The sequence below is a fragment of the Bubalus bubalis genome, chromosome 12 (assembly GCF_019923935.1).
Source record: "Bubalus bubalis isolate 160015118507 breed Murrah chromosome 12, NDDB_SH_1, whole genome shotgun sequence".
NCBI lineage: Eukaryota > Metazoa > Chordata > Mammalia > Artiodactyla > Bovidae > Bubalus > Bubalus bubalis.
Genome location: NC_059168.1, coordinates 105581536 through 105606002, shown reverse-complemented (window position 1 = coordinate 105606002; position 24467 = coordinate 105581536). Strand labels below are relative to the sequence as shown.

The window sequence follows — 24467 nt, the reverse complement described above, 5'->3', positions numbered from 1 at the left end:
TGTGGGCCTGCTTGTGTGCGTCATGGGCTTCCACACTCCCGTCCGTGTTTGGTGGGCCCTGGATGACCAAGGGTAGATAGTTTCCACTACTTGTCTGGGCAACAAGAGTGGATTCTAGGGGCCAGCAAAAATCAGAGATTCCTGAGAAACCGATTACTCAGCACTGGGTGGGGCTTCAGCTGTTGCTATCTCCACTACGTCCCACAGGAGACCGAGGACCGCAGGTGGGCAGTCTTTGGACCCATAGGCACCTAGGCCAGGAAGAGGGAGGCTGGCGTACAACCGGCGCACCGCTCATGGGAGCGAGACAGCCTTCCAGTCCCGGGTTGGTCCTTCTTCCACCGCGCTTTCCGCGGGATAACAGGCGGACAGACCAAGCGCATCCAAGGTCAACCGCGACGCGGGGCCCGGGGTTCCCGCCGGCCTGCGGGGCAGAACCCGCCCTCGCCTGGTTCCGCCTTCCGGGCGCGGCTGGCCTAGGGAGCAGAGGCGGAAGTGTGGGCCTCCCTTGAGGGGCGTGAGGCGTCACGGGCGTGTCCCAGGGGGCCTCCCCAATAGGGACCCACTCCGGTGCTGGGCGCTGTCCACTGAGGTTGGCGGGAGGGCGGGGTCGGGGAGAACGCTCTCCAATCAGCGTGGTCGACTACCCTCCCTGCCATAGGTGGGGCCGCGGGGCTGGGGCGGGCCTGAACGGGCCTCTCCCCCAATGGGCGGTGGCCCGGGGGTGGGGCCGCTGCGCGAAGGCCGGCGGCGGGCGGCGGCTGCAGTCCCTGGCGAGCGCTGGCTCCGGCGGCCACTCCGCAGCATGGCCGGCTTGGGGCGGCCGGGCCCAGCGCCCCGCGCCGCGATGCCTGCCTGGAAGCGAGAGATCCTCGAGCGAAAGCGGGCTAAGCTGGCGGCCTTGGGCGGGGGCGCGGCGTCGGTCGCTGGGGCGGGCGCGACGGAGACCGCGGGGCCGGTGACCGAGCCTCTGGTGCTTGCCGAGAGCCTGGGCCCGCTGCGCGAAAACCCGTTCATGCGGCTCGAGTCGGAGCGGCGGCACGGGGCGCGGCGCGGCGGGGGCGCGGGCGTGGCGGGGCCCGGAGCGCGGCCCGCGGGGCAGCTGCTGGAGCTGTACTGCTGCGTGCCTGGCGTGCGCACCATCCGAGCCGACGACATCCTCATCATCGAGTCGGCGCCCGGCTTTCCGCCCGCGCCCGCGCCCAGCCCGGGCCTCGGTCCTGGCGGGACCGCCCGCATCCGCGCAGCGGAGGTGCTTGTGTACGAGGCACCGCCGCCGCCCGGCCGCGTCAGCCGCCTGCTCCAGAAGTTCGACCCGCCGGCCGCGCCGCGCCGCCGCGGGAGCCCGGAGCGCGTCCGTCCCACGCCGCCGCCCTCTCCGGGCCCGGCCGTTCCACGCGTGGGCGAGCGCGCCGCCTGCTTCCAGTCCGATCCGGAGCGCTGCGGCTCAGGCCTTGGCCCCAGGCCCCGGCGCAGCGACTTCTTGCACAAGACCAGCAGCAACTCCTTCACTGTCCACCCGCGGGGCCTGCGCCATAGTGCGGGCACTCGCCCACTCCCCAACGGGCCCGGGGCCCCAGAGTCCCGGGCGGGCGCTGCCAAGGGCTTTGAGGACTCCACGCCTGGGCCAGGCGAGTGGAAGCCAAAGGTGGAGTCGGGGGAGGCCCCCGCCCACCAGTCCCCCAGCCCGGGGACCCCCAGTGCCACTCCAGCCGCGGCTCCGGCCTTGCCCACGCTCAGCCCTTCCAGTGCCACTCCCAGCCAGCGCCAGTGGGTCTCCGCGGCCACCAGCGCCAATGACTCCTTTGAGATACGGCCAGCCCCCAAGCCAGACATGGGTAGGATCCCTGCCGGGGATCTCCAGGCCCGGGCTCTGGCCAGCCTTCGAGTGAACTCTCGAAACTCTTTCATAGTCATCCCCAAGCGCAAGACCTCTGGGGCTCCTCCTGGGGAAGGGAGGCGGTCCGTGGCACCTCCAGAGGAAGAAGGCTGGGCCTCCCAGCACCCGGAGCCTGAAGCCCAGCTGGTGCCTGGAGTGAATGGTGTGTTTGCAGGGGGGAAGAGCCCCTCCAGGATCGAGGAGGGGGGCAGCCCCGCACCCGCCACTGCCCTTGTGGACCCTGCCGTCAGGTGGCAAAGGCCATCCTCACCACCGCCGTTTCCACGGGCTGCTGCTGAAGCTGAGCCTGCTCAGGGCTTCCAGGCTCCTGGCTTGGCCAAGAACGGCAGGGAGCCTGGGCGGCCAGGGCTGCCCATCACTTTCATTGATGAGGTGGACTCGGAGGATGAAGTCCCCCAAGAAGCCAAACTGCCCTGCTCCGGGGCTGGTGCGCCTCCCCAGTACCACCCACATCCAACCAGGCCTGGCCACTTGTCAGAGCTCCAGCATCGGGGTGGCAACACCTTCACAGTGGTGCCTAAGAGGAAGCCAGGGGCCGTGCAGGCCAACGGCGAGGCCAGGCCAAGGGAGGCTGAGGAAGAGGAGCCAGGCAGAGTTTTGGAGCCCTCTGCTGCTGCGGGGACCTCGCCGAAGAAGCGCTACCCCACCGTGCACGAGATCGAGGTGATCGGCGGCTACCTGGCCCTGCAAAAGTCCTGTCTCACCAAGGCCGGCTCCTCAAGAAAGAAGGTGAGTGGCAGGGGGCAGAGTCCCTAGCAGGGAGGGGGAGACGTGGCAGGTCACAAATCTGTGGGTGTAGCATGTGGCCTGTTCTCAGGACACCTGGGCTGGGTGTGGGATGGCGTCTACGTGGACCAGAGGGGGCTGGTGGCTGTGCATGCTCCAGGAGAGTCTGGGCTGGGGGAGTCCCTGGCACGGGTTCCAGTGGGATCCTAGGGACCCAGGGGCTCTGTACATTGAGAGGCTGGTGGGGACGGTGGGTCTAGCCAGGGCCGTGTCTTCCTGTTGACTCTTGTGGCTCTCTCTGGAATTGGCTGGGCAGTCCTGTCCCAGGTGGGCCCTGGCTTCGAGGAGTGGCCTGGCATGTTCTTCAGGTCCTGGCCTGTGCAGGTTGCAGGGGCCAGGGTGGAAGTGGGAAGGGGCAGGAAGCCCTTTGATTTGGATGGGGTGGGACTCCTACTCGCCTCCCCAGAGAGCATACTGGCTTCGTGCTTAGCAGGACTTGGCTTTGAGTGAGGGTTGACCGAGCCCTTGGTGTGTGGCAGGCTGGTCTGAGCCTGGGCTGAGCTGCTGGGGAGTGATGAAAAGGCTGCCCTCACTGGGGAGGCCTGGCACCCTCTGGGCACAAGGAGACGTCCCTCAGATTCTTCCTGGTCATTCCGGCAGCAGATTGTTGCCCCGGGGCAGATTCCAAGACCAGCTCCACATGACTGGGATCAGCAGGTGCTGCTGGCAGATGCATTCTCCCTGGGTCGGCATCTCCTTCCCTGCCGTCCTGAGGCCGCCTCTGCCCTTCGCCTCAGTGTCTTTGGGGCCGTGGGGGGCGGTGGCGTGCTGGTGTCACGAGCCCCCTCGCCCACCGTGTTGCTGGCGCTGTCTGATTAGACGTGGCACCTTGCCTGTCTGCTTCCTTTCGCCTTCCTGCCTCAGGGTCGGCCTTGGCACTGCCTCGCTCCCTGCGTCACTCTCTCCTGCCGTCATCCTCTCCTGCTACTCCATCTGCCCGGTCAGGCATCCGCGCCCATCCCCCGCCGCGCTTCCGGCACCCCCCACCCCTGCCCCGTCCTGGCCGCCTGACCTGGCCTCACCCTCTGTTCGGGTCTGGCAGTCACGGTCACAGCCCCACCCCTCACAGCCCCACCCCGATGCCTGTTCTCTCCCCTGTTCTGCTCCTGCGTCCTGACCCTTGGCCCCAACTGCTGCTGGAGGCCCCTTCCCCTGCTAGCCTCGGGCACCGTTCGGAGGGTGGGCCTGAGGGCACGGGAGGTCGAGGAGCTCTCTGTTGAGCCCCCGTCCCAGCCCCACGGCCCTCATACTGGGAGCCTGCTGCTGCTTCCTGGGTCTGGAGGGCTGCAGCCCAAAGCCTGGGAGCAGGGCTGTGGGGGTCGCTGGTGGTTGAGTAGGGGTGAGAAGGACGCGAGGAAGTTTCGGGAGGAAGCAGGCCCCGGCCCGTCCTGGCCCTCGGACGGGCCTGGTCCCTGTCCGGTGCCAGCCTCAGGGGTTGGGGGTCCAGATGGATGGTGCTTAGCATGGTCGAGCAGTCTGGCTAGGGCCCTGCCGTAGCAGCATGAGCTGCTGGGGGCAGTTTCTGCCTGGGCAAGCACCAGCTGCCCTTTCCAGGAAGAGCGGAACGCCCGTTGGGTGGGACGGAGGCGTGGGGCCGCCCAGCCCTTAACAGTGACCCAGGCCACCCCGGCCATGGCCGCCCCCTGTGGCCCCGCTGCCCCTGTGCCCAGCCAGCCTGGGGCTTCATCGCTCTCCCACCCCCGCCCCCACCCCGAAGTCCAGGGATGTGGGGGTCTGGAGGCCGGCAGGACATCAGGGGCCTCCCGGGTGGGGTGGGGGCTAGACCGCCGCCTCTTCCGGGGGACAGGGAGACACAGCTCCTCACCCGGGCGGAGGCTGCCGGTGACACGTCCGTGGAGGGCACAGCCCTGCCCTGGGCTGTGGGTGCCCAGCCAGCCGCGCACCCTGGAGCCATACCCAGGGGGTGCACATGGCCCCCAGTTAGTTATCTCTGGGCAGAGGCACAGACGCCCTGCCTTCCCCTGACTGCTGGGGGAGGGGGCAGCCATGCCCCTCTCGCCCCTGCCCCAACCCCAGGCTCTCCGGGTTGGCACTGCGGGCCTCTCCCCCAGGAGGTGCCCGTCTGGCGGCTCCTCCCCTCCCCTCTGCCCTTCTCACCTGCCATCGCCCGCCCAGCCCAGCATGATGCCCCCAGGGCTTGAGCCTCCGCGTCCAAGCCCCCAACCAACCCACCCCTCTGGTCCTCGGGTCTTTCTAGAGACCCTGCTGGAGCAGGCCCGGACCCTCCTTTCAGCTTCCCCACTGATGGCGGGCATGGGGGGTGGGTGGGGGTGGGGCTGTCCTTGACTCAGGGCATCCCACCTGAGCCGTCTTGAGAACTCCTCTGGGGCCGTGTGGGGTGGTCCTGTGGCCCCCTGAGCTTGGGCTGAGTGGGGGATGGTGGTTGCAGGGGTACAGGGTGGGCTGGGTGCTCAGCCCCGGCTGGGACTGCTGGAGCCCAGCTCCCAGCCCCGAGTGCAGGGTGGATCCCCTCCGGTAACCAGCTGGGCATGCCAGACGGGCTGCTGCGGTGAGGGTGAAGTAGGTGGAGCCAGGACCCACCCACTGGCGACCTGGGGCAAAGTCCCCACCGCTCAGCTGACCAGGCTTGTGCAGGTGCCTCCGGCTGCAGCCCCTGCCCATTCTGTCCGCCTGGGGTCTGGAGACGGGTCCCCCCAGCGCACAAGTCACAGGGTGTCCTGTGACCCACAGACCTGAGCTCACGCGGAGCCTGGGGACTGAAGGGAGGTGGGACGTGACCCACTGCGCGCCCCAGCTGGCTGAGGCAGGCCTGTGGGCCCACCCCTCCCGCCGGCCGCTGCCTGGCCAGGCCGTGCCAGGCTCGGGGCCTGTTTGCGCCCAGCCCCCTTGGTGTCGTGCTCGCAGCTGGTCACGTGGACTAACGAGAGCGTACTAATCCGCTAGGCCCTGGCAGCGGGCCCTCCCCTGGCCCCAGCGGTGGGGGATGGGCGCAGAGGGCCCAGGGTCCCCGGGATGACGCTGTGTATCCAGGGCATGCTCCCTGTGGGCCTGGGCCGGGCGGCCTCTGTGCCGGAAGCCCCTTCATGCCTTGGGCTCCTCCTGGGGTCTTTGGCCCCAGGTCTCAGAGCGCCAGTTCCAGGGGCGGTGGAGGAGGGGTGGCCAGTTGACTCCATCCCCACAGGGGGATGGAGTCCTGTCTCGGGACAGAACACCTCGATCCCGCTTTTACCTGGCCCTGGTGGTGGTCTGCCTGTCTCCCTGACCGCTTGTCTGTGCGGACAGCTGGGGCGAGGGCAGCAGCTCCTGGGCTCGGGACCTGCCCAGTTGGTGTCTGCAGGCCGGCAGAGGCAGGCAAGGCTGCCCACAGCTGTGTGTGCCCGTGGGAGGTGGCAGGAGCCCTGCCCTTCTTTCCGGACCCTGGCTCAGCAGGGCAGTGCCAGCCTCTCCTGGGCAGCCCTGCGTGTGTCCCCCAAGGCCAGGCCCTCTGCTGCCCAGGACCGCAAGCCCGGCTCTTCTGAGACCCCTCCCCCGCCCCCCACTGTCCCCAGGCCCAAGGTTCTTCGCCCAGGGGCCTGGCTGCCTCCTCGACTCCTTCCAGGGGAAGAGGAGGAACTTGAGCTGGCTGTGGTGTCCTGTGCCCTGGAGTTTAATATTTCGAGCTCCTGTAGGGCTGCTCGCATCTGCTGCGAGCAGGCGACTCCCGTATTCATTACCACCCCGCCTGGCCGGCCGAGCCCCACGAGCAGGCGTTGGGGGCCTGGCCCTGGGCCCTGGAGAGGGAGGGTCCAGACCCCAGGGGCCTTCCCCGCCTGCAGCACGGTCTGGGCTCCGAGGCCTCTGAGTGGAAAGCAGAGGACTTCCCCCAGCGTAGACTCCTAGGGCCTGCCGAGTGGACAGGGCAGGCAAAGACCATGTGGGCAGTCCGAGTGAGAGAAGAGGGTCGCTGACCCCGCTCAGCGCAGCTTCTGGCTGCCTCAGTCTACAGAACGGTGACAGCAGTCGGTGCGCCCTTCCTGGGCCTGGCGCGGGGCAGCTGCCTGATTTCATGTGGGCCCTTGGGGGCCTGGTTTTGGGCGTGCCAGGCCCTGGCCCACCCGTGGTGGTCTGTGCTGAGCAGGGCGGGTAGGATCATCCCGGTGCCTGGCAAGCTGGGACCTGTGAACGCAGGCCTGGAGGAAGGCCCCAGCTGACGCAGGCCTGGAGGAAGGCCCCAGCTGACAGGAGGGGCTTGCTGGAAGCACAGAGGTGGGCTCCCGGGTGCAGCCTCAGCTGGACCTGCTCCTGCTGGCAAGTCTCAGGCTGGGAGATGTGGCTGGTGCCCTGCTTCCCTCGGGAGGCAGACCTGTGACCCTGGGGACCACCTTGGAGGCATCTGGAGACCCCCTGGCTTAGGGCTCCTGGTGCTGGTTGGAGTCTGGGCCTTGGGAGCAATGGTCACTAGGAGTGAGGGGACCCTGGGGTAGGAGGGGGTGGGAAGGGGCGGGCAGGGCCCAGGCTGCAGGCGGACATCTCAGTCTGAGGGTCCAGGTGGAGGGTCTTCTCTGATGAGGGGCAGCCCCTACCGCGGGGCCAATGGAGTGCTGGGCTCCTGCTCTGGTCTGACGTCCCCACTGCACCCTGGGGGGCCCCTGCACCCAGCTCTGTCCAGCTGGAGGACCCCCAAGGCCCGCAGCGGGGCCTTCACTGATGCCCCGCCTGCCCCCAGATGAAGATCTCCTTCAACGACAAGAGCCTGCAGACCACGTTTGAGTACCCCCCCGAGAGCTCCCTGCAGGAGGCGGAGGCAGAGGAGGAGGAGGAGGATGCAGAGGAGGACGCGGAGGCTTACGGCCCTGATGGTGCAGCGGAGAAGCCCCTTGCGCTCTTCCTGCCCCGGGCCACGTTTGTGAGCAGCGTGGGGCCCGAGAGCCCGCGGCTGCCAGACGGCAGCTCTGGTGAGTGCCCGTTGGGGCGGGCAGGCAGGATGGGGTGGGGTGGCCCACCCGTGGGACTGCAATCCCAGCTGTGGGACTGCAGCCACATGTCCACCCATTCGGCCTGCAGGCTTGTCCAGCTACACGCCGAAGCACTCCGTGGCTTTCAGCAAGTGGCCGGAGCAGGTGCTGGAGCGGACTCCGAGTGCGGAGGAGGCCCCGTCCAAGGAGGTCATGGTGAGCAGGGCCAGGTGGTGGATGGGCGCCCAGAGAAGGTGGGCAAGATGGGGGCTCCAACGCCTGGACGTGCCCTTGACGGTCTCTACACCCCTCTCAGCTCACCCCCGCCGGTCAGAACGACCTCTCGGACTTCCGAAGCGAGCCAGCCCTCTACTTCTGACCTCCCACAACCCGACCAGAACGGCCAAGGCTGAGCCCCTGGTGCCCGGGGGTTGCACGCCCTCTGGCCTGCCAGGCTCTGCCCACCCATGTCCCGCTCGCCCTGCCTGGGGCCTCACGAGCGGGCTGGTGCTCAGGGCCCGAGCTTGGGGCACCCTGGACTCCTGACCCTGGCTTGCAGGCACTGCCTGTGGGGAGGGGTGGGTCCTGCTGTCCGCTGTGTCCTGGTGGAGGCCGACAGGACTTGGATTTCCCCAGCCCACACCCTCACGTCAGCCACTGATGACCGGCAAGTCTCCCTGCCTCTGATGACGGACTCAATAAACACTGGATGAGCTGCCTCTGCCTTCCTGCTGGTACTGGGCTGGGGAGAGGGGGCGCAGGGGTGCGGTCCGTGAGGCTACATCGAGGCAGCGTGGTGGAGGCCACCCACCCGGGGTCGGATGGAGGACCAGCATGGACTTTTGTGCCCAGGGAGGTGGCCCTGAATGACGCCCCACACAGCGTAGCGTGGCCCAGGCTCCCCACCCCTGTGGCCCTCATTGCCCTGCTTCCCTTCCCAGCCACACTTTGGCTGGGCGAGGCTCTGCCCTGTGAGTACCCCCGGTCTCTAGGGCTCCCCCTGCTCCCCAGAAGCAGCTCAGTGAGAGCTGTGGTGGGAGGCGGGACGCCAGGCAAGCTTTCTGGGGGCCGGAACTCTATGGGCCTGGGAGCGGGGGCGCTGCAGCTCTCAGGTCTGAAGGTTTTCCTCTTGGAATGTCAAGCCCAGGAGAAATGCCACCTGGCCAGGCTTGGGAGGGAGAAAGACGTTTTCCTGGAAGGGGTGGGCCCAGACTTCTGTAGACCTTTTTGACTGACACATGCTTCCCAATCTGCCCAACCTCAAGAGACAGCAGTTGTGGGATCCCCAGGGGGGCTGACAGGCCAAGGACATGGGCCCAGAGGACTCAGGATGGAGGGCTGGGCCCCAGGCTGCACGGACGCCGCTTGTGACCAGAGAGAGTGGGAAGCAAGGGTGCTGTGCTGTCCCACAGCGTTCGGAGTCACTGGGCTGGAGTGCAGCTCTTCCCGGGGGCTCTAAGGCCAAGAAGGTCCCCTAGACCCGGCCTTATGCTAGAGGCCAGGAGCAATGGCACCTTCAGTGAAGTGGGGGCTGTGTGCTAGGCTCAGAGGAAGCGGGTGTGGCAGAGGTCACAGGAAATGCTCAGGGGCACCCTTACCTCTATCCCTAAGGCCAACAAGGCTGAACACAGGGAAAGTCACTCCAGGCCCTCTTCTCTCCTTCAAAAGGAACCATATGTCAGCTGGGCCACGGTTTTGTGTTCTGATTTGGGCAGGGGGTACGTTTTACATCTGGCAGCCCCACACTCTACACAGGCAGCAGACTGGCATGGATCTTTACAAAAACAAACTTTATTGACAGTCACAGGCCTCCAGGGCAAGCTCTGAGGTGAAGAAGGGCCCCGGCCCCTCCCCCACTTGCCTGGGCACCTACCAGCTGAGGGAGGAAGTGTGGGGACTCCTGCAGTGCTAAGTTTAGAAGCAGGGCCTTCCCTGCAGCCCGGGTGGTGTGGGGGCCCTGCACAGAGCTACCCTCCCCAGAGCCTGCGTGAGTGCAGGACTAAGACCCCCACCGGGTGGGCTACGCCCAGGGCCATCCTGTCACCCAGAGCCAATGGAGCTTGGCAGTTGCCTCTCTTGGCACCAAAGACAACAAAAGGAGAAAGCTGCTTCCCTGAAGAACAAAGATGCTTTGAAGACAGGCTTGCGGGGGGGCGCTGACCACAGGCAGGACCCCCACCCGCGGCCTCATCAGCTCTCCTTGCCTCCGCTGCTCTTCTGCTCTGAGGCTGTGGCCTTTGTCAGGTTCCCCGCTTCTCGCTTCAGGACACTAAGCAGAGTCTGCGAGCTCTCCAGGATCTGCGGACAGAGACGCCAGCCAGTTAACACTCTTCCTCCCGTCGGAAAGCTGCCACAGCTCGGCGCCCTCTCCTATGCCGGGCCCTGCTCCCCTCTGCTCACTGTGAGCCCAAAGCCCACTGCTCACACCCTAGGAAGCCGGCTCACACCTCCGGCTGCCGCTGTTGCTCAGTCTGGAGCCAGCGACACGGCGACAAGACGCCAACAGTAGGACCCAGGCCGCGCTGTCACTCCCGGGGGCCGACGACCTGTCTAGGCGCCTCAGGGCCAGCACCCGGACCCGAGCCCCACCTTGAGGTAGGCGGCTTCTGTCTCCGCGATGGTCCGATCGAACTCGTTCCGAGAGGCGATCTTACGCGCCAGGTTCTCGTTGACTCGGGCCAGCTTCTCCGTCAGCTGCCTCACCTCGTTCTGCAGCCTCTGCTTCTCCTCCTCCTCCTGCTGGATCTGCCGGCACAGCTCCTCCCGCTTCTGGCACAGCTCCTCGATGCCTGGGGCGGGCAGGGAGCGGGCGCGGTGGGCGCCGGGGGCTGCGGCGGGAACGGGAGCGCTGGTCCCAGCGCGCGAGGCGAGCGGCCAGCGAAGGCCCGGGCACCCAGACCAGGCCGGCGGCCGGCGTCCCAGGGCGTCTGGCGACTCAGAAGGCCCCGCGCGAGCCCCCATGCTGTCTGAGGGGCCGAGCGCGCCCAGGCCCCCGCACCCTGCTCGCGCCACACACGCCGGCTCTCGGGGCGGCCACTCCGCGGCTCCGCCCGGCGTCCGGGCCGCTCCGGCCGGAACAGCCGCGCGCTGCGGGCCAGCACCGGCCCGGGCCCGCAGGCCGGCGACCCCGCCGCCCTCCCAGCCTGCCCGCCGGCCTCGCCGCGCGGCCACTCACACTTGACCAGCTCGTTGTTGTAATTCTGCAGCGCCGCGCCTTGCTGGGTCATGGTCGCCGCCGGGTCCCGCCGCCCCAACCGCCGCTGCAGCCCCCCTCGGCGCCTGCGCACGATCTCCGCTCGCCCCGCCCCCGGTAGCGTCACCGCCCCTGCGCCTCTCGCCGCGCACCGTGCGCGTCATCGTCGCGCGTGCGCGCCCAGCCCGGCGTCATCGCGGCGCGCCTCGCCGAGCGGCTCTGAGGGCTGGTGGGCGCAGATGGCGGCGGCGGCGGCGGCGGAGGCGGGCCGTGACGCGGGGCCTGCGCAGGAGCTGCTGGCGGCCTGGAACACCGTGAGCACCGGGCTGGTGCCTCCGGCCGCGCTGGGACTGGTGAGGCCCGAGAAGAGGGCGACGGGCCGGCGCGCGGTGCCCGGGGCCCCGAGCCCGCCGGCGTCCGTCCTGGCTTCCCTCCGTGTTCCGCAGCCCTTCCCTCGCGTGGGCCTGCGTCCCTGCGACGAAGGGCGGCGGGGTTCCCGTGGCCTTCCGTCCCCGCTGTCCCTTTCCCGCTTGTCCTTACCTGTCTCCACCCTCTCCGCCTCCGCGCTGCGTCCCCTTCTCCTCACGGTTTTCTGTACTGCAGGCGTCCTCCCGGACCAGCGGTGCCGTCCCTCCAAAAGAGGAGGAGCTCCGGGCGGCGGTGGAAGTGCTCAGGGGCCACGGTCTGCACTCGGTCCTGGAGGAGTGGTTCGTAGAGGTGCTGCAGACAGACCTGCAGGCCAACATCTCCCTCGAGTTCTGGAATGCCATCTCTCAGCGCGAGAACTGTGCGGACGAACCCCAGTGCCTTCTGTTGCTCCTCGATGCTTTCGGTCTGCTGGAGAGCCGCCTCGATCCCTACCTGCGTAGTCTAGAGCTCCTGGAGAAATGGACTCGCCTGGGCTTGCTGATGGGCACCGGTGCTCAGGGGCTTCGGGAGAAGGTCCACACCACGTTGCGGGGCGTCCTGTTCTTTTCGACTCCCAGAGCTTTTCAGGAGATGATCCAGCGCCTTTATGGGCGCTTCTTGAGAGTTTACCTGCAGAGTAAGAGAAAGGGGGAAGGAGGCACAGACCCGGAACTGGAGGGGGAGTTGGACAGCAGGTATGCCCGCCGCCGGCACTACCGCCTTCTGCAGAGCCCGCTGTGCGCGGGGTGCGGCAGCGACAGGCAGCGGTGCTGGTGCCGCCAGGCGCTGGAGCAGCTCCACCAGCTCAGCCAGCTCCTGTGAGTACGCGGCCTGCGTGTGCCGAGCCCCAGTCCCTCCTGTGAGTACGCGGCCTGCGTGCGCCGTGCCCCAGTCCCTCCTGTGAGTACGCGGCCTGCGTGCGCCGAGCCCCAGTCCCTCCTGTGAGTACGCGGCCTGCGTGCGCCGAGCCCCAGTCCCTCCTGTGAGTACGCGGCCTGCGTGCGCCGTGCCCCAGTCCCTCCTGGCTCCTGCTGGCCCCTGTGGGTCCAGCCCGCCCCCGCAGAGCTGGTGAGCTGGCCGGGGCTGGTCTCTGCCACTTGCCCTGGTTCCCAAGGGCTCTCAGGGTGTGTGTGCTCTATGAGTTTATGCCTCTTGTCCTTGCCATGGGTGCATCGGTCATTCTCCCTGGCTCAGAACTTTGTACTTTGCTTACGCTAAGGCTGCATGATTCTAAGTTTCCCGGGCTGTGCAGAATTCTGCTGTGCCTATTGTAGGCTCTCAGAAGTGGAATGACGTTTGTCTGGGAATTGAGAAAAGTACGGTTGCTATTTCTTCTCTGTAGAGCAAGTCAGAGATTAGACCAGCATGCTGGGCAAACTGCTGGCCTTTCTAGCCTTGTGAGGAGGGAAGGATTCTGTCGTCCGACCCAGGTCCTGTCATAGGGGTCCCTGACTCTCTGTGGATGCTTACTTTTATAAAACACCTACTTTCCTATTATTTACTTGGCTGTGTTGGGTCTTGGCTGCGGCACGTGGGCTCTCTTGTTGTGCTGCACGGGCTTCTCTCTGGTTGTGGCCTGTGGGCTCAGAAGCTGCGGCGTGGGGTTTAGTTGCCCCATGACATATGGGATCTTAGTTCCCCGACCGGGAATTGAACCTGTGTCCTCTGCACTGGGAGGATTCCTGACCCCTGGGCCACTCGGGACGCCCCGTGGCCCCTATGATGACGGCGTCAGCCTGAGCGGCGTGGCAGCTGCATAGCTGTCAGGGTCAGGGTTAGGGTTAGGGTTAGGGTTAGGGTTAGGGTCAGGGTCAGGGTCAGGGTCAGGGTCAGGGTTAGGGTTAGGGTTAGGGGGGGACTGAGGCTGTGCGCGCTCCACAGAAGCTTTGTTCTCTCGGGGTTTCTGCCATCACAGGTCAGCATCAGCACTGAGAAGCAGAGGCTGCTACATCTGTGGTAAACAGATGTACGTGGTAAAAGCGTACGTGGCCGGAGCTGTGACGTCTTTAGCTATTGTTTGAGGGCCGTTGTTAGGAGGTGGACAGGGCCTTCGCCCCAGTAGCCAGAGATGCTGACCCCTTGGGGAGAGCAGGAGGTGCCTACCGGTGCTCTGTCATCTCAGCGGCTTTGCCTTGAATTCCCCGATGCGGTTTTGCCCCAGCGGGAGGGCTGCAGGAGGCTGTGCTGAGGGTGTGGGGCGGGTGCGTGTGCCGTGTGCAACACGGGCAGGGCTCTCCTCCAGGCACAGGCTCAGTCTGCTGGAGCGGGTCAGCGCCGAGGCTGTGACCAGCACCCTGCACCAGGTGACCCGGGAGCGGATGGAGGACCGTTGTCGGGGGGAGTACGAGCGCTCCTTCCTGCGAGAGTTCCACAAGGTGAGGAGGCCCTGCCCCCCGCCCACAGACGAGAAGAGGCTGCTGGCAAAATTGACTAGGTGTCTTGGCTTTAGAAGTGGGCAGAGTGTGGTGACCTGGGTGAATCAGGGCGCTGCTGGTGACTGAAGCTGTCTTGGTGCTGGGTGGAGGCTGGTCATCCTGGGCCCACCCTGGCGCCAGTGAGGAAGAGCCTGTGACATGCTTGCTGAGATCTGTGCAGGGCCACATGGCCAGAGGCAGCCCCAAGGTCTGGGCTGTCCCAGCGAGGGGCCTTGGGGCGTCCATGCTGTTGGGGCGTGGCCTGGGGCCTGCCCTGGGCTGCACAGCATTGTGGGAAAGCCGGGCCCAACCGTGGGGCTCTCAGCCTGCCTTACTTCCCACCCACCCCCTTCTGCTACATCCTGCCGCCTGTCTCCTGAGGACGCATGTGCGCTGCAATGCTGAGGGTGGGGGTGGTGTTCAGTGCTAGGGTCCCTGCAGTGGGGTGTAGTGCACGCCTGGAGGCCCGGGGATAGCCGTCCTGTCCCCAGGCGGCAGACTGTCCGGGCCGTCTTGCAGCTGGCTGGGTGCGCGGTCCCCAGGGTGTGTCCGTCCACTCAGACGCAGCGCTCTCTGTGAGAGCTAGTGTGGCCGGAGATGAGCCTGGTGCTGGTATGCGTGGGGGGAGGCCCTGGGAGGCCCCTTCAGGCCCCCATCTGCTGATCTCACTGTGCTCCTGGTCTCAGACAGGTGGCCTGGGGCTCCCAAGGCCCAGCCCGCGGCAGGCAGCTGCACCTCTGCCCTGGGCTTGGGCCGTGGAGCCCCACACCTGTGCTCTCCCGACAGTGGATTGAGAGAGTGGTTGGCTGGCTGGGCAAGGTGTTCCTGCAGGACGGCCCCAGCAGGCCCGCGTCCCCGGAGCCGGGCACCACGCTGCGCCGCTGGCGGTGCCATGTGCAGAGGTTCTTCTACCGCATCTATGCTGGCCTGCGCATCGAGGAGCTCTTCAGCATCATCCGAGGTCAGCCCACCCGCTGGGAGCCCCTGCGCTCGCCTCTGCCCTCAGCCTGGGCTGGGGGTCAGGGACACCGGGACCCCTGCCTCTGGAGCACAGCCGGGCCCCACCCAGCATCCACATTGGGCGGGAGAGGCGCCTTGTCTGCCCCCTAGCTCTGCACTGGCCCTTGGGCTCTGCTCCGCCCATCTGCCCCTCAGGGTGGCTGTGCTCAGGGGCCACACCTGGCCCCCGCAGGGCCTCTCCCTGCAGCCTGTGGAGGTGTGGCCGCTCACCCTCCAGGCCTCCGTCCAGTGTCTGTGGGCACCCCACGTGTGCACATGCCAGGATCAGCCTTTCCCCACAGACTTCCCGGACTCCAGGCCCGCTGTGGAAGACCTCAAGTACTGCCTGGAGAGGACCGACCAGAGGTCGCAGCTGCTCGTGTCCCTCAAGGCTGCCCTGGAGACGCGGCTGCTCCACCCAGGTAGAGCCTGGGAGGGGTGAAGAAGCTTTTCTGTTGCCTTTGGGGGCGGGGTTCTGCCCCAGCCTGTGAGAACAGGTCCACTCTTCAGTACCGGTGGTGGGGCTGGAGGAGGGGCAGTACTGCAGATCACGGGGGTCTCCGGGGGTGACGGCACAGTGGGACCTGCAGGTCACCTGACCGGGGTGTCTATCGCCACGTCACTGTGTTGCTCGGGGTCTCCTGTCCTGACCGCAGGCGTGAACACATGTGACATCATCACCCTGTACATCTCGGCCATCAAGGCGCTGCGCGTGCTGGACCCGTCCATGGTTGTCCTGGAGGTGGCCTGTGAGCCCATTCGCCGGTACCTGCGGTGAGCACGGGGCAGCTGAGGGAACCCTCAGGGCCCCCAGCCCCACTTGTGCTGCTGAGCCCCCTGCAGGCCTTGGTGGAGCAAAAGGACGTGGTCCCCTGAGCACCAGGCGTCCTCCTAGGCTGGGCAGCCCAAGCTGGGCGCCTTCCTTTTGCCAGTGCTGGCTGTGGGCCTGCAGCCCAGGGTCACCACACCCGTGTGCAGGCCCAGGGCCAGGTCAGCACAGACGGACACACAGGCTCAACTTTGCCTCGTTGCGAGCTGGCCCAGGGCTGACGGGAGGGACGGGTCTTGTGTTGGCCTTTTCACCCCGAGGAGCAGCCTCTTGACTGTTGGCCAGGGAGCGCAGCCAGCCAGGAGCCCCTGGGGCAGTAGAGATTTGAGCCTGCTGGCCCCTGGCCGTGCGTGGCTTGGCCCGGATCTGTCTTGTCGTCTCAGCCCCTGATGCAGGAAACGGTGGCTTTTTAAATTTGGGGGGTGGCAGTGGAGTCTGATGGCCTTGCCTTCAGCATGTGCCTGGTGGGTGCTGCCTGTGGGGGTCGGTGGGGTCACGGGGTCGGCTGGAGCAGGCAGCAAGGGCTCGTGTCCACCAGGACGCGGGAGGACACAGTGCGGCAGATCGTGGCGGGGCTGACGGGGGACTCGGATGGGACGGGGGACTTGGCTGTTGAGCTGTCCAAGACGGACCCTGCGAGCCTAGAGACGGGGCAGGACAGCGAGGACGACTCTGGCGAGCCGGAGGACTGGGTCCCTGACCCCGTGGACGCAGATCCAGGTCAGCGTCAGGCAGCCCTGCGAGGCCCGGGGTCATAGGGGGACCCAGTCGGGTCGGATCTCTGGCCTCCAAGTTGTCGCTGCATGCACTCGAGCTTTAGGAGGTCCTTGGTCCGTGCCCGACCTGGCCTGGTTCCCCAGGGTGCTTCCCCTGGCCGGCTTGGCCCACGTGGACCGTGGCCCCTATCAGAGCCCTAGGGGGTGCCTGCCTGCCCCCCCCACCCCGCCCCCGGCCCTGCTGCTTCCGCTGGAGGAGGGGCAGGTTTCTGCACGTCTGCACCAGGGACCCAGAGCCAGGCCTCATGCGGGGGTGCGGTGGGTAGGCTACTCGGCGCAGACGGTGCCGCCTCCACGTCTGAGGTGCCTGTGTGCCTGGCCTCCAGGGAAGTCCAGCTCCAAGCGGCGCTCCTCGGACATCATCAGCCTGCTGGTCAGCATCTACGGCAGCAAGGACCTCTTCATCAACGAGTACCGCTCGCTGCTGGCCGACCGCCTGCTGCACCAGTTCAGCTTCAGCCCCGAGCGGTGAGGCCTGCGGGGTCGCCCGCGTCCAGGGAAGGCGTGGCCCTGACTCAGGACAGTCGTCCTCTGTCAGCTCCAGTGTACAGTGGAGACGAGCGCGGTCCCCAGGCGCGGCAGGGACCAGCCTGTGCTCGACCGCTGCCCCGGGTGCCTGGGGACGGCCCGAGAACTTGGAGTGGCCGCTCCTAGGGCCCCCGCCTGGCCTCCCGGGCTGGGGCTGTCCCTGCTCTGGGGACGTGGGTGCAGGGCACTGGGTGTTGCCCTGCAGGGGCTGGCTGGGGCGGGGGCGCCGAACCCCTCAGAGACACGTCCTTGCAGGGAGATCCGCAATGTGGAGCTGCTGAAACTGCGCTTTGGCGAGGCCCCGATGCACTTCTGTGAGGTCATGCTCAAGGTGGGCACCCGGGCTCCACGCAGCCGCCTGGTCCCCGCCCCCACCCAGACCCTCAGGAGGCCCGTCTCCCCAGGACATGGCGGACTCGCGCCGCATCAACGCCAACATCCGGGAGGAGGACGAGAAGCGGCCCGCCGAGGAGCAGCCACCCTTCGGAGTCTACGCTGTCATCCTGTCCAGTGAGTTCTGGCCGCCCTTCAAGGACGAGAAGCTGGAGGTCCCCGAGGACATCAGGGAGGCCCTGGAGGTCTACTGCCGGAAGTACGAGAAGCTGAAGGTAGGGCTGCGCTGCTGGGGCCGCGGGCGCCTCGCGCGAGTCCTGCGTCTGCTCTGGGATCCACGCTCTGTGCGCTCTCCCTGGAGCCCGCGTGTGCGCACGTGCCGTCTGTGTGTGCACGCGCTCCACGCTCTGCTGTGCCCGACGGTGCTGGCGCAAGTCTTGACCCTGGGCTGCCTCCGCAGCGTCCGCTTGTTCTCGGAACCCGGGCTGGTGGCAGTGCTTGGCCCAGGACCCGCTGTGTCCCCTGGTGGGTGTCTCCAGGGAGTCTCCTGGCTTCTCTTGGGGTGTTTGGCGGCTCCTCTGGGTTTGCTGTGAGCCGGCGCCGGGGCGGGCTGGGTGCGGCTGTTAAGGTTGAGGACCTGAGGTCCTGAGTCGGGAGAGGCTCGGCGCTGGAGAGCTGATCCTAGGGGCTTCCTTCTAGAGCCAGGGGAGGGCGGCGGGGGCCAGGGTCCTGGAGCCCGCCTGTGCTCCCCACCTCAGCCCCACACACCCCTTCCTGGCTAAAGACATCTGAGGGGCCCTCCCCAGCCTCCCTCTGTGCCCCAGCACGCCTGTCAGGAGAGGCCCCACCGGCTTCCTCCAGGGCGTCCCCCTGGGTCCGAAGGCAGACTCAGACACGGCCCCCTTCTCAGGTTGGTGGGGTGCGCCTGATGAGACAGCTGTCCTCCAGCTGGGTGCTGGAGCGCCTGGGGGGCCTCTGCTCCTGCCGGCGGGTCTCCTGCCCGAGGGCGGTGCTGCATACACGGGGGTGGTCATGGTCTCTGCTGTTGGCCACACAGCTGTCCCGCTGCAGACCTGAGTTGGGGTTGAAAAGGTCACGGTTTGGAGCCACAGCGCCTGGTTAGGACCCGGCCAGCTGCCGGCTTGGAGAGCTTCAGCATCACGCCCCCTTCGGAGCCGTGGAGGCTGCGGGACTCGGGGCAGCGCTTGGCCCAGAGCCACCCTACCGGTGTCCCCAGTGGTGGCCGTAACAGAGACCACAGCCAGGTGCCTTAAACACGACAGAGACCTGTTTTCTCAGTTGCAGCATCTGTCAAGGGCATCTGTGACGCCAACAGAAACTCAAGTCAGGGTGTTAGCAGGGCTGTGCCCCCTCCACAGGCTCCAAGAGAGGATCCTCTGTCCTCTCGTGGTGGCCGAGCTCCAGGTGCTCCTGGCTGTGGGTGCGTCACTCTGACCCCAGCTCGTGTTACCTGGCCTCTCCCAGTGTCTGGTGCAGAGTTCCCTCTTCCTCCAAGGACCCCAGGCCCCACTCTGTGTGACCGTACCGTAACAAGCTGCCTTTAGGGACCTAAGCCAGCATCTCTGCCCTGCTGTTGAGGCCCAAGCCTGTGGGCGTCCACGCAGGTCTCAGCGTCCAGTGCCCAGACTGGGGCTCCCATGCCTCTCCTGCTCCCCCTGTGCTGGTCCCTGGACGCTGCTGGCTGATGTGGCTTTGACCAGCTCACCTCTCAGGCCTCGTGGGCTCTGTCGCGGAGTGCGTGGCGTGGTGCGCTCCTTTGGGCTCGCTGGTCCTTCTTGGTTTCCTCCTCGGTTCACACGAGCAGTGAGGAAGCTGCAGGCTGCACCTCCCACACTTCACCTGGAAATCTCAGCCCAGCGTCCCGCGTCGCCCTCCAGCCCTCTCACCCCAGCGGAGCTCGTCTCTGCTGTTCCTTCAGCGGCCGCCTTGCAGTCGTTTCCAGGGGCGCTGCGACAGGCCTCACCAGAAGGGCCTTTTGGGTCGTGTTTCTCCCTGTAGTCTCCCCAGGGCAACCCTGGCTTTCACGAGCACGCAGCTCAGAACGTTCCAAGTCCTCCCCTCCCGCAGCACCACCGCCAGAGCTGCGCTTCTGGGAAAGGTGCTTGCTCAGCAGCACGCTGCACCCGCACTGAGGCCCGCCAGCACCCGCGGCCGCTGTGGCGACGCCTGCTCGCCAGGTGGCACCGCGGTAGCACCTGCTCCTGGCCCTGCAGGCTGGGTCTGTGGTGGAGGGCTGGGTGAGGCTGCGGGCCTCCTGGAGGCTGCAGACAGTCCCTCCCCCATCTTCCAGCTCCACTCTGCTTCCCGTGTCTGCGCACCCACCCTCTGACAGGTACACCGGTCTATTAGGTTAGGGCCCGCGTCGCTCCCAGACCTTGTCTTCCCTACCGACATCCGCAGGTCAGGTCACGTTCTGAGATCCTGGGATCCGGAAGTGGGCGTGTCTCGTGGGGACACGGCGGCCTGCCTGTCGGGTGCTGCTTGCTGAGGGGGGGGAACTGGGAAGCCCACCGGGTGCTGGTTTGGCTGCCACTGCAGCTGCCGCCCGCCGGCTGGGGGTGGAGCCCTTCCCCGCCTGCCCCCAGGTGGTTAAGCCTGGTCCAGCGGGACCCGCCCAACGGCCCGCGCTGACCCTGTCCTCCCCAGGCCATGCGGACGCTCAGCTGGAAGCACACCCTGGGCTTGGTGACAATGGACGTGGAGCTGGCTGACCGCACCCTGTCCGTGGCGGTGACCCCGGTGCAGGCTGTGGTCTTGCTGTATTTCCAGGACCAAGGTGAGCTCCCCAGCCGCGCCCACACCCCACCCCTCCCCACCCGGCCACGCCCCCAGGAGGACACGCCCCGTCGCCCGAGGAGGGTGGGCGGGCCCGAGCGGCTCCCCGCCCCCAGCCCCTCCCCCAGGTCCTGCCGGTCCGGCTGAGCTGGGCCCGTGAGGGGCACAGCGGAGCCGCCTGCCCACGCCCCGCCGCCTGCCCGCAGCCAGCTGGGGCCTGGAGGAGCTGAGCGAGGCGGTGAAGATGCCGGCCGCGCTGCTGCGGCGCCGCCTGTCCGTGTGGCTGCAGCAGGGCGTGCTGCGCGAGGAGCCGGCCGGCACCTTCTCGGTAGTGGAGGAAGAGCGGCCGCAGGATCGAGACAACATGGTGCTGGTCGACAGCGACGACGAGAGCGACTCGGGCCTGGCCTCGCAAGCCGACCAGAAGGAGGAGGAGCTGCTGGTGCGCCTGGCCCGCCCGCGGGGGCGGGGGGCGGGGGTGGGGCGGGGCGGCCTGACCGCGGCTGTTCCCCCAGCTCTTCTGGACGTACATCCAGGCCATGCTGACCAACCTGGAGAGCCTGTCGCTGGAGCGCATCTACAGCATGCTGCGCATGTTCGTGGTCACCGGCCCCGCGCTGGCCGAGATCGACCTGCAGGAGCTCCAGGGCTTCCTGCAGAGGAAGGTGCGCGACCAGCAGCTCGTCTATTCTGCTGGCGTCTACCGCCTGCCCAAGAGTTGTGGCTGAGCCGCCGCCAGGCCCCGCCCACCCACCCCCACCCCCAGAATGCGAGTAAAGAGATGGTTCTTCATGCTCCGTGTCGTGTCAGCTCTGTGGCCCCAGGGACTCGTGCTCAGGCCCTCCCCGCGCCTCCAACTCTGGGCGTGTGCTCCTGTTCTGCACATCTGGCCTCCTCGCATCCAGGCAGAGCGGGTCCCCCCAGCAGGTGGGGGCTGCACACCTGTGTGGGCTCCAGGTCGGGAGGAGTCCTGGCACATGAGTGTCCGGTCACCGTGGCTAACGAAAACCCACATCAGGCTTGTGGCTCCGGCCAATGAGGGGCCAGCCAACTGGGAAACAGACCTCCTGGATCTCCGCCCAAGGGCCCCCAGCCCTGGCCTCACCCCTCTGGCCTTGGAGAGAACTCGGGTCCCCCTCCCTCTACCCGGCCTGAGGGTCCAGATCCCAGTGCTGGGCTGAGAGCTCCAGGGCTCCTGTGGCCCCAGGGTGTTGTCAGAACGTGTGAGGCGGGTGGGCAGACAGGTGGCCCCTCGCATCTGCAGCGCGAGGGGCTGCCTGTGTCCCCGCTGTGGTCTAGCAGTCAGTGCTGGGGGCTGACAGTGAGGCGTGCTTTCCGAAAGACCCACCCCTCCCATGCCCCTGAGGTGTGGTTGGGGGCGCCTGGGGGCCAGGCTGTTCCCCCGAGGGAGAGGCCGGGCCCAGGGAGCCAGCCGCCCCCAGGGCTGCGCACAGGCCCCGTCCAGCCGCTCTGGAGGCCCAGCACTGGCCCCGCCCCTGTTCCCAGGAGGCAGTGGGGTGGGTGTTGGTGCCAGGCCTGAGGCCTTCAAGCTGTGCTGAGCATTACGGGCACTGCGGCCCAACCTTCATTCATCCAGCTTGTCTGGCTGGACCCGCTCAAGCCTGGTGGCACCGCTGCCCCAGGTGACAGAGATCCTTCAGGACCAGCGTCTGCACTGCCCGCCCCCTCCGCAGGGCGTCCCAGGCCCCCTGGCTCCCCCGGTCTCATCCCAGCGCCTCTCCTGTCCTGTTCTGCTTGAGGGCCCCAGTGCTGGCTTTGCTTCCAGGGCCCTTCCCTTTTTTTTGGCCACACCAAGGGTCATCTGGGGTCTCGATTCCCTGATCAGGGAGTGAACCCCAGCCATGGCAGGGGCACCCAGAGCCCTGACCGCATGGCCACCAGGAGCTCGCTCTAGGACTCCTTACGCCCCAGGTTGGGGTTTGCTGCGTGGAGGGCCTCGCAGAGTCTGAGGGATCTGCAGTTGCTGAGAGGCCGGCAGGTGTCCCCCTTGGACTCGGACCACCCGGGGGCTGTGCTGTGGTCACGGGAAGAGGACTTCCTGCCTGGCACTGGGCTGGGCCTGTCTTCTTGTCCTAGCCTGGGTGAAACCGGCTGGACCGGGCTGGCAGGGTGGCATTGCTGGCCCCTGGACATGGACACACCTGCCCCAAGTCCCTCTGGACTCTGCACGAGTGTGTGAAACCCAGCGTCTCAAGTCACTGCCTCAGTCATCGGGTGCAGAGGTGTGCCAGGAGCCGCCCCCAGGAAGTGGCACCGTGCGAGGGTCAGGGAGGTCCCTGGCAACCAGGGTTTGGCTGCAGCCCCCAGTGCCTTGGAGGGTCAGGTGTGGGACAGGTATTTCCTCCTGCTGCTCGAGTTTGCTTGCCAGGTCCTTAGGGGAAGAGGGAAGGGCTGAGGTTAACCTTGAGCTCCCGCGAGCCGCACTTGTCTGGTGTGTGGGAAGGTCGCACAGGGAACAGACCGCAGAGCTGGCCATGAGTTCTAACTAACAGCACAACTAACCCAGAGCTCCAGACGCTGTCGTAGTGGTTTAAGAGCCGCCTGCTCCTCAAGGGTGTTCTGCGAACACTGCCAGGTCCAGGCCCAGGCCTCCTGCTCGTCTCAGTCTTGGGGGGAGTGTGGGGACATTAGTCAGCTGCGCCCCAGGCCAGCCTCCCTCCACCAAGCTGCTGCAGCCCTCTTCCTGACAAACGGAGGCTGGGGCTTGCCCACTGTGGGCTTTCCAGGCCGCCGCCTCCCTGCCCCCAGGGGCCCAAGTACAGGTGGTACCGCTTCCCATGAAGTGGTCCTCCCCCAAGGCCAGGGCAGCCCCACCGCCGCCCTGCCTCAGACCTGGCCAGGGCACTCCAGGCCGCCCTGCCGGCCCTGTCCATCCTGAGGCCGCCTGCCCAGGGCTCCCCGAGGCCCCCAGCGGCCAGGGCAGCGAAGCTCCAGGAGAGGCCCTGCCCCCGCCCTCCCTGCCTCACAGCTCCATTGTGAGGTCAGCGCCTTCCGCCGAGCTCCGGCCAGAGGCGTGCGGCGGGCCGGGGGCTGGACATGGCCGCCTGTCCCCAGCCCGACTCCCGCCTGCTCGGCGGCCCCCTCGGCCTCGTGTGCCTGTCCCTTTTGCTCATCCCTGCTGCAGGTGTGGCCTCCCCCAGCCCCGGCCACGCCCAGCCAGGCCCGGGGGCCGCGGGGGCGGGGTTCAGGGGTCGGCCACTGGCAGGTGACGCGGGCCCCTTGGCTGCCCGGCCGTGTCTCTGCAGCTGGAGCCTACTGCGAGTGCAGCCTCGGCCTCAGCCGCGAGGCCCTCATCGCCCTGCTGGTGGTGCTGGCGGGCATCAGCGCTAGCTGCTTCTGCGCCCTGGTCATCGTGGCCGTTGGTGTCATTCGAGCCAAGGGGTGCGTGAATCCCAGGGCTGACTGGCGGGGGGCAGGTGGGGACTTTGGGTCAAGCTGTCCCCCCAGCCTCCCAGTCTCACCGGGTGAGGTCAGCAGGAGGGCTTGGGAAGGATGTCTCTCAGACTGGGTTAGGGAGAGGTGGAGGGGGGGCACCTCTGGACGCCTGGAGGCCAGCTGCGTTGTTCACAGACTCACGCCTCACCTTTGTCCCCCCCACCCCAGTGAAACGTGCCCTGCACACATGGACAGCAGGTGAGTGACCCCAGGGGAGGGCCCCAAGGGTGAGCTGTGCCCCTGGGAGGTGGAGGCCCCCAGGAGGTGGAGGCCTGGGTGGTCGGGGCGGCCTGCAGCCGGCCTGACCTGGGCCGTGCTGCGCAGGATGGTGGGGCACTTTGGGGTGCAGGAAGACCACATGGACCTGCGCACGGTGCACGTGGAGTCCCACCTCATGGACCCCGACATGGCGGTCCCCATGATGCAGCCCCTGGAAGAGCATGGCCTCATGACCATCACCATGGACCCAACCCTGGAGGAGCCACCCCCCCCACCTGAGTAGGGCTCCGGGCGCTGGGGGGAGGGGAATTAAACAGTATTTAGTTACTCTGTGCTGTCCTCCCTGGGCCCCTCTGGGGAGTGTCTGCGGTGGGCGGGCCCTGCACCATCTGGTCGCCCTCTTTCTCTTCAGTGGGGTGCCCGCTCTAGACTCGCACTGTCCACCCTCCACACCTCTGGGTGTCTGCACTTCCTGCATGCCTCAGCCTGGCTCCTCCCTGCCTCTGCCTGCTGCTTTGTCCCGTGAAGCCCGCAGGCCCCCGCCCCCGCCCCACCCCGAGAAAATGCCAAGACAGGACCTGTGACTCGCCCGAGTCCAGAGAAGCAGCATGTGACTGGAGGACTTGGGCCGGTGGCCCTGCCCCACCCACGCGTCTCCTTGAGGTTCCGGGAGAGCCCTTGGGGGGCGGGAGAGGGGGGCAGGTGACTACCTCCCCTTCCTCAGGGGTGCCGTCCTCCCCCTGCCCCCCCACCACATCTCCTGGACCCTGGGCTCAGGGGCCCCTCAACCGTCCACCGTGGGGATGGGGCCGTGCTAGGTGGGGACTGCTGTGTGCGCCCTGGGATCACTTGCTGAGTGGAGACAGAGGGGGGTGAGCAGCAGGGCGCACTGACTCCCATGTTGTGTCGCTGCT

The 24467-nt window shown here is 67.2% G+C and overlaps 4 protein-coding genes across 5 annotated transcripts; 3 read left to right on the top strand and 1 right to left on the bottom strand.

Annotated features, from left to right (window-relative positions):
• Positions 1 to 728: 728 nt before the first annotated feature.
• On the top strand, positions 729 to 8320 carry TPRN (taperin). The gene is made up of 4 exons (XM_006062603.3): positions 729 to 2629; positions 7374 to 7602; positions 7712 to 7818; positions 7919 to 8320. Exons 1-4 carry the CDS (start codon positions 806 to 808, stop codon positions 7979 to 7981), a joined length of 2223 nt encoding a protein of 740 aa, XP_006062665.3. The 5' UTR covers positions 729 to 805; the 3' UTR covers positions 7982 to 8320.
• Positions 8321 to 9373: 1053 nt separating this feature from the next.
• Positions 9374 to 10913, bottom strand: SSNA1 (SS nuclear autoantigen 1). 2 transcript variants are annotated; one of them, XM_025262169.2, is made up of 3 exons: positions 10778 to 10913; positions 10192 to 10391; positions 9374 to 9900 (listed from the first exon to the last, which is right to left on the bottom strand). In XM_025262169.2, the coding sequence occupies exons 1-3, from the start codon at positions 10827 to 10829 to the stop codon at positions 9793 to 9795; spliced, it is 360 nt and encodes a 119-aa protein (XP_025117954.1). In that variant the 5' UTR covers positions 10830 to 10913; the 3' UTR covers positions 9374 to 9792. The 2 variants fall into 2 exon arrangements, with proteins under 2 accessions (XP_025117954.1, XP_025117953.1); XM_025262168.2 differs by having other exon boundaries at positions 10192 to 10430; positions 10778 to 10902.
• ANAPC2 (anaphase promoting complex subunit 2) lies at positions 10828 to 20670 on the top strand. The gene is made up of 13 exons (XM_006062601.4): positions 10828 to 11148; positions 11399 to 12021; positions 13446 to 13578; positions 14404 to 14578; positions 14919 to 15038; positions 15273 to 15390; positions 15984 to 16165; positions 16548 to 16689; positions 17005 to 17080; positions 17154 to 17357; positions 19750 to 19879; positions 20085 to 20320; positions 20394 to 20670. Exons 1-13 carry the CDS (start codon positions 10828 to 10830, stop codon positions 20604 to 20606), a joined length of 2673 nt encoding a protein of 890 aa, XP_006062663.3. The 3' UTR covers positions 20607 to 20670.
• Positions 20671 to 22865: 2195 nt separating this feature from the next.
• TMEM210 (transmembrane protein 210) lies at positions 22866 to 23880 on the top strand. The gene is made up of 4 exons (XM_006062543.3): positions 22866 to 23023; positions 23145 to 23280; positions 23503 to 23532; positions 23659 to 23880. Exons 1-4 carry the CDS (start codon positions 22936 to 22938, stop codon positions 23834 to 23836), a joined length of 432 nt encoding a protein of 143 aa, XP_006062605.1. The 5' UTR covers positions 22866 to 22935; the 3' UTR covers positions 23837 to 23880.
• Positions 23881 to 24467: the final 587 nt, after the last annotated feature.

Bases quoted from the DNA above. Each gene is read 5' to 3' on its own strand.
- TPRN (XM_006062603.3), top strand. From the start codon at position 806: ATGGCCGGCTTGGGGCGGCCGGGCCCAGCGCCCCGCGCCGCGATGCCT. The intron at 2,630-7,373 runs GTGAGTGGCAGG...GCCTGCCCCCAG, and splicing joins CCGGCTCCTCAAGAAAGAAG to ATGAAGATCTCCTTCAACGA. The intron at 7,819-7,918 runs GTGAGCAGGGCC...CACCCCTCTCAG, and splicing joins CCCCGTCCAAGGAGGTCATG to CTCACCCCCGCCGGTCAGAA.
- ANAPC2 (XM_006062601.4), top strand. From the start codon at position 10,828: ATGGTCGCCGCCGGGTCCCGCCGCCCCAACCGCCGCTGCAGCCCCCCT. The intron at 15,391-15,983 runs GTGAGCACGGGG...CGTGTCCACCAG, and splicing joins CCCATTCGCCGGTACCTGCG to GACGCGGGAGGACACAGTGC. The intron at 17,081-17,153 runs GTGGGCACCCGG...CCGTCTCCCCAG, and splicing joins TCTGTGAGGTCATGCTCAAG to GACATGGCGGACTCGCGCCG.
- SSNA1 (XM_025262168.2), bottom strand. From the start codon at position 10,829: ATGACCCAGCAAGGCGCGGCGCTGCAGAATTACAACAACGAGCTGGTC. The intron at 10,431-10,777 runs GTGAGTGGCCGC...TTCCCGCCGCAG, and splicing joins CAACAACGAGCTGGTCAAGT to CCCCCGGCGCCCACCGCGCC. The intron at 9,901-10,191 runs GTGGGGCTCGGG...CTCTGTCCGCAG, and splicing joins CAGAAGCCGCCTACCTCAAG to ATCCTGGAGAGCTCGCAGAC.
- TMEM210 (XM_006062543.3), top strand. From the start codon at position 22,936: ATGGCCGCCTGTCCCCAGCCCGACTCCCGCCTGCTCGGCGGCCCCCTC. The intron at 23,024-23,144 runs GTGTGGCCTCCC...GTGTCTCTGCAG, and splicing joins TTTGCTCATCCCTGCTGCAG to CTGGAGCCTACTGCGAGTGC. The intron at 23,281-23,502 runs GTGCGTGAATCC...CCCCCACCCCAG, and splicing joins GGTGTCATTCGAGCCAAGGG to TGAAACGTGCCCTGCACACA.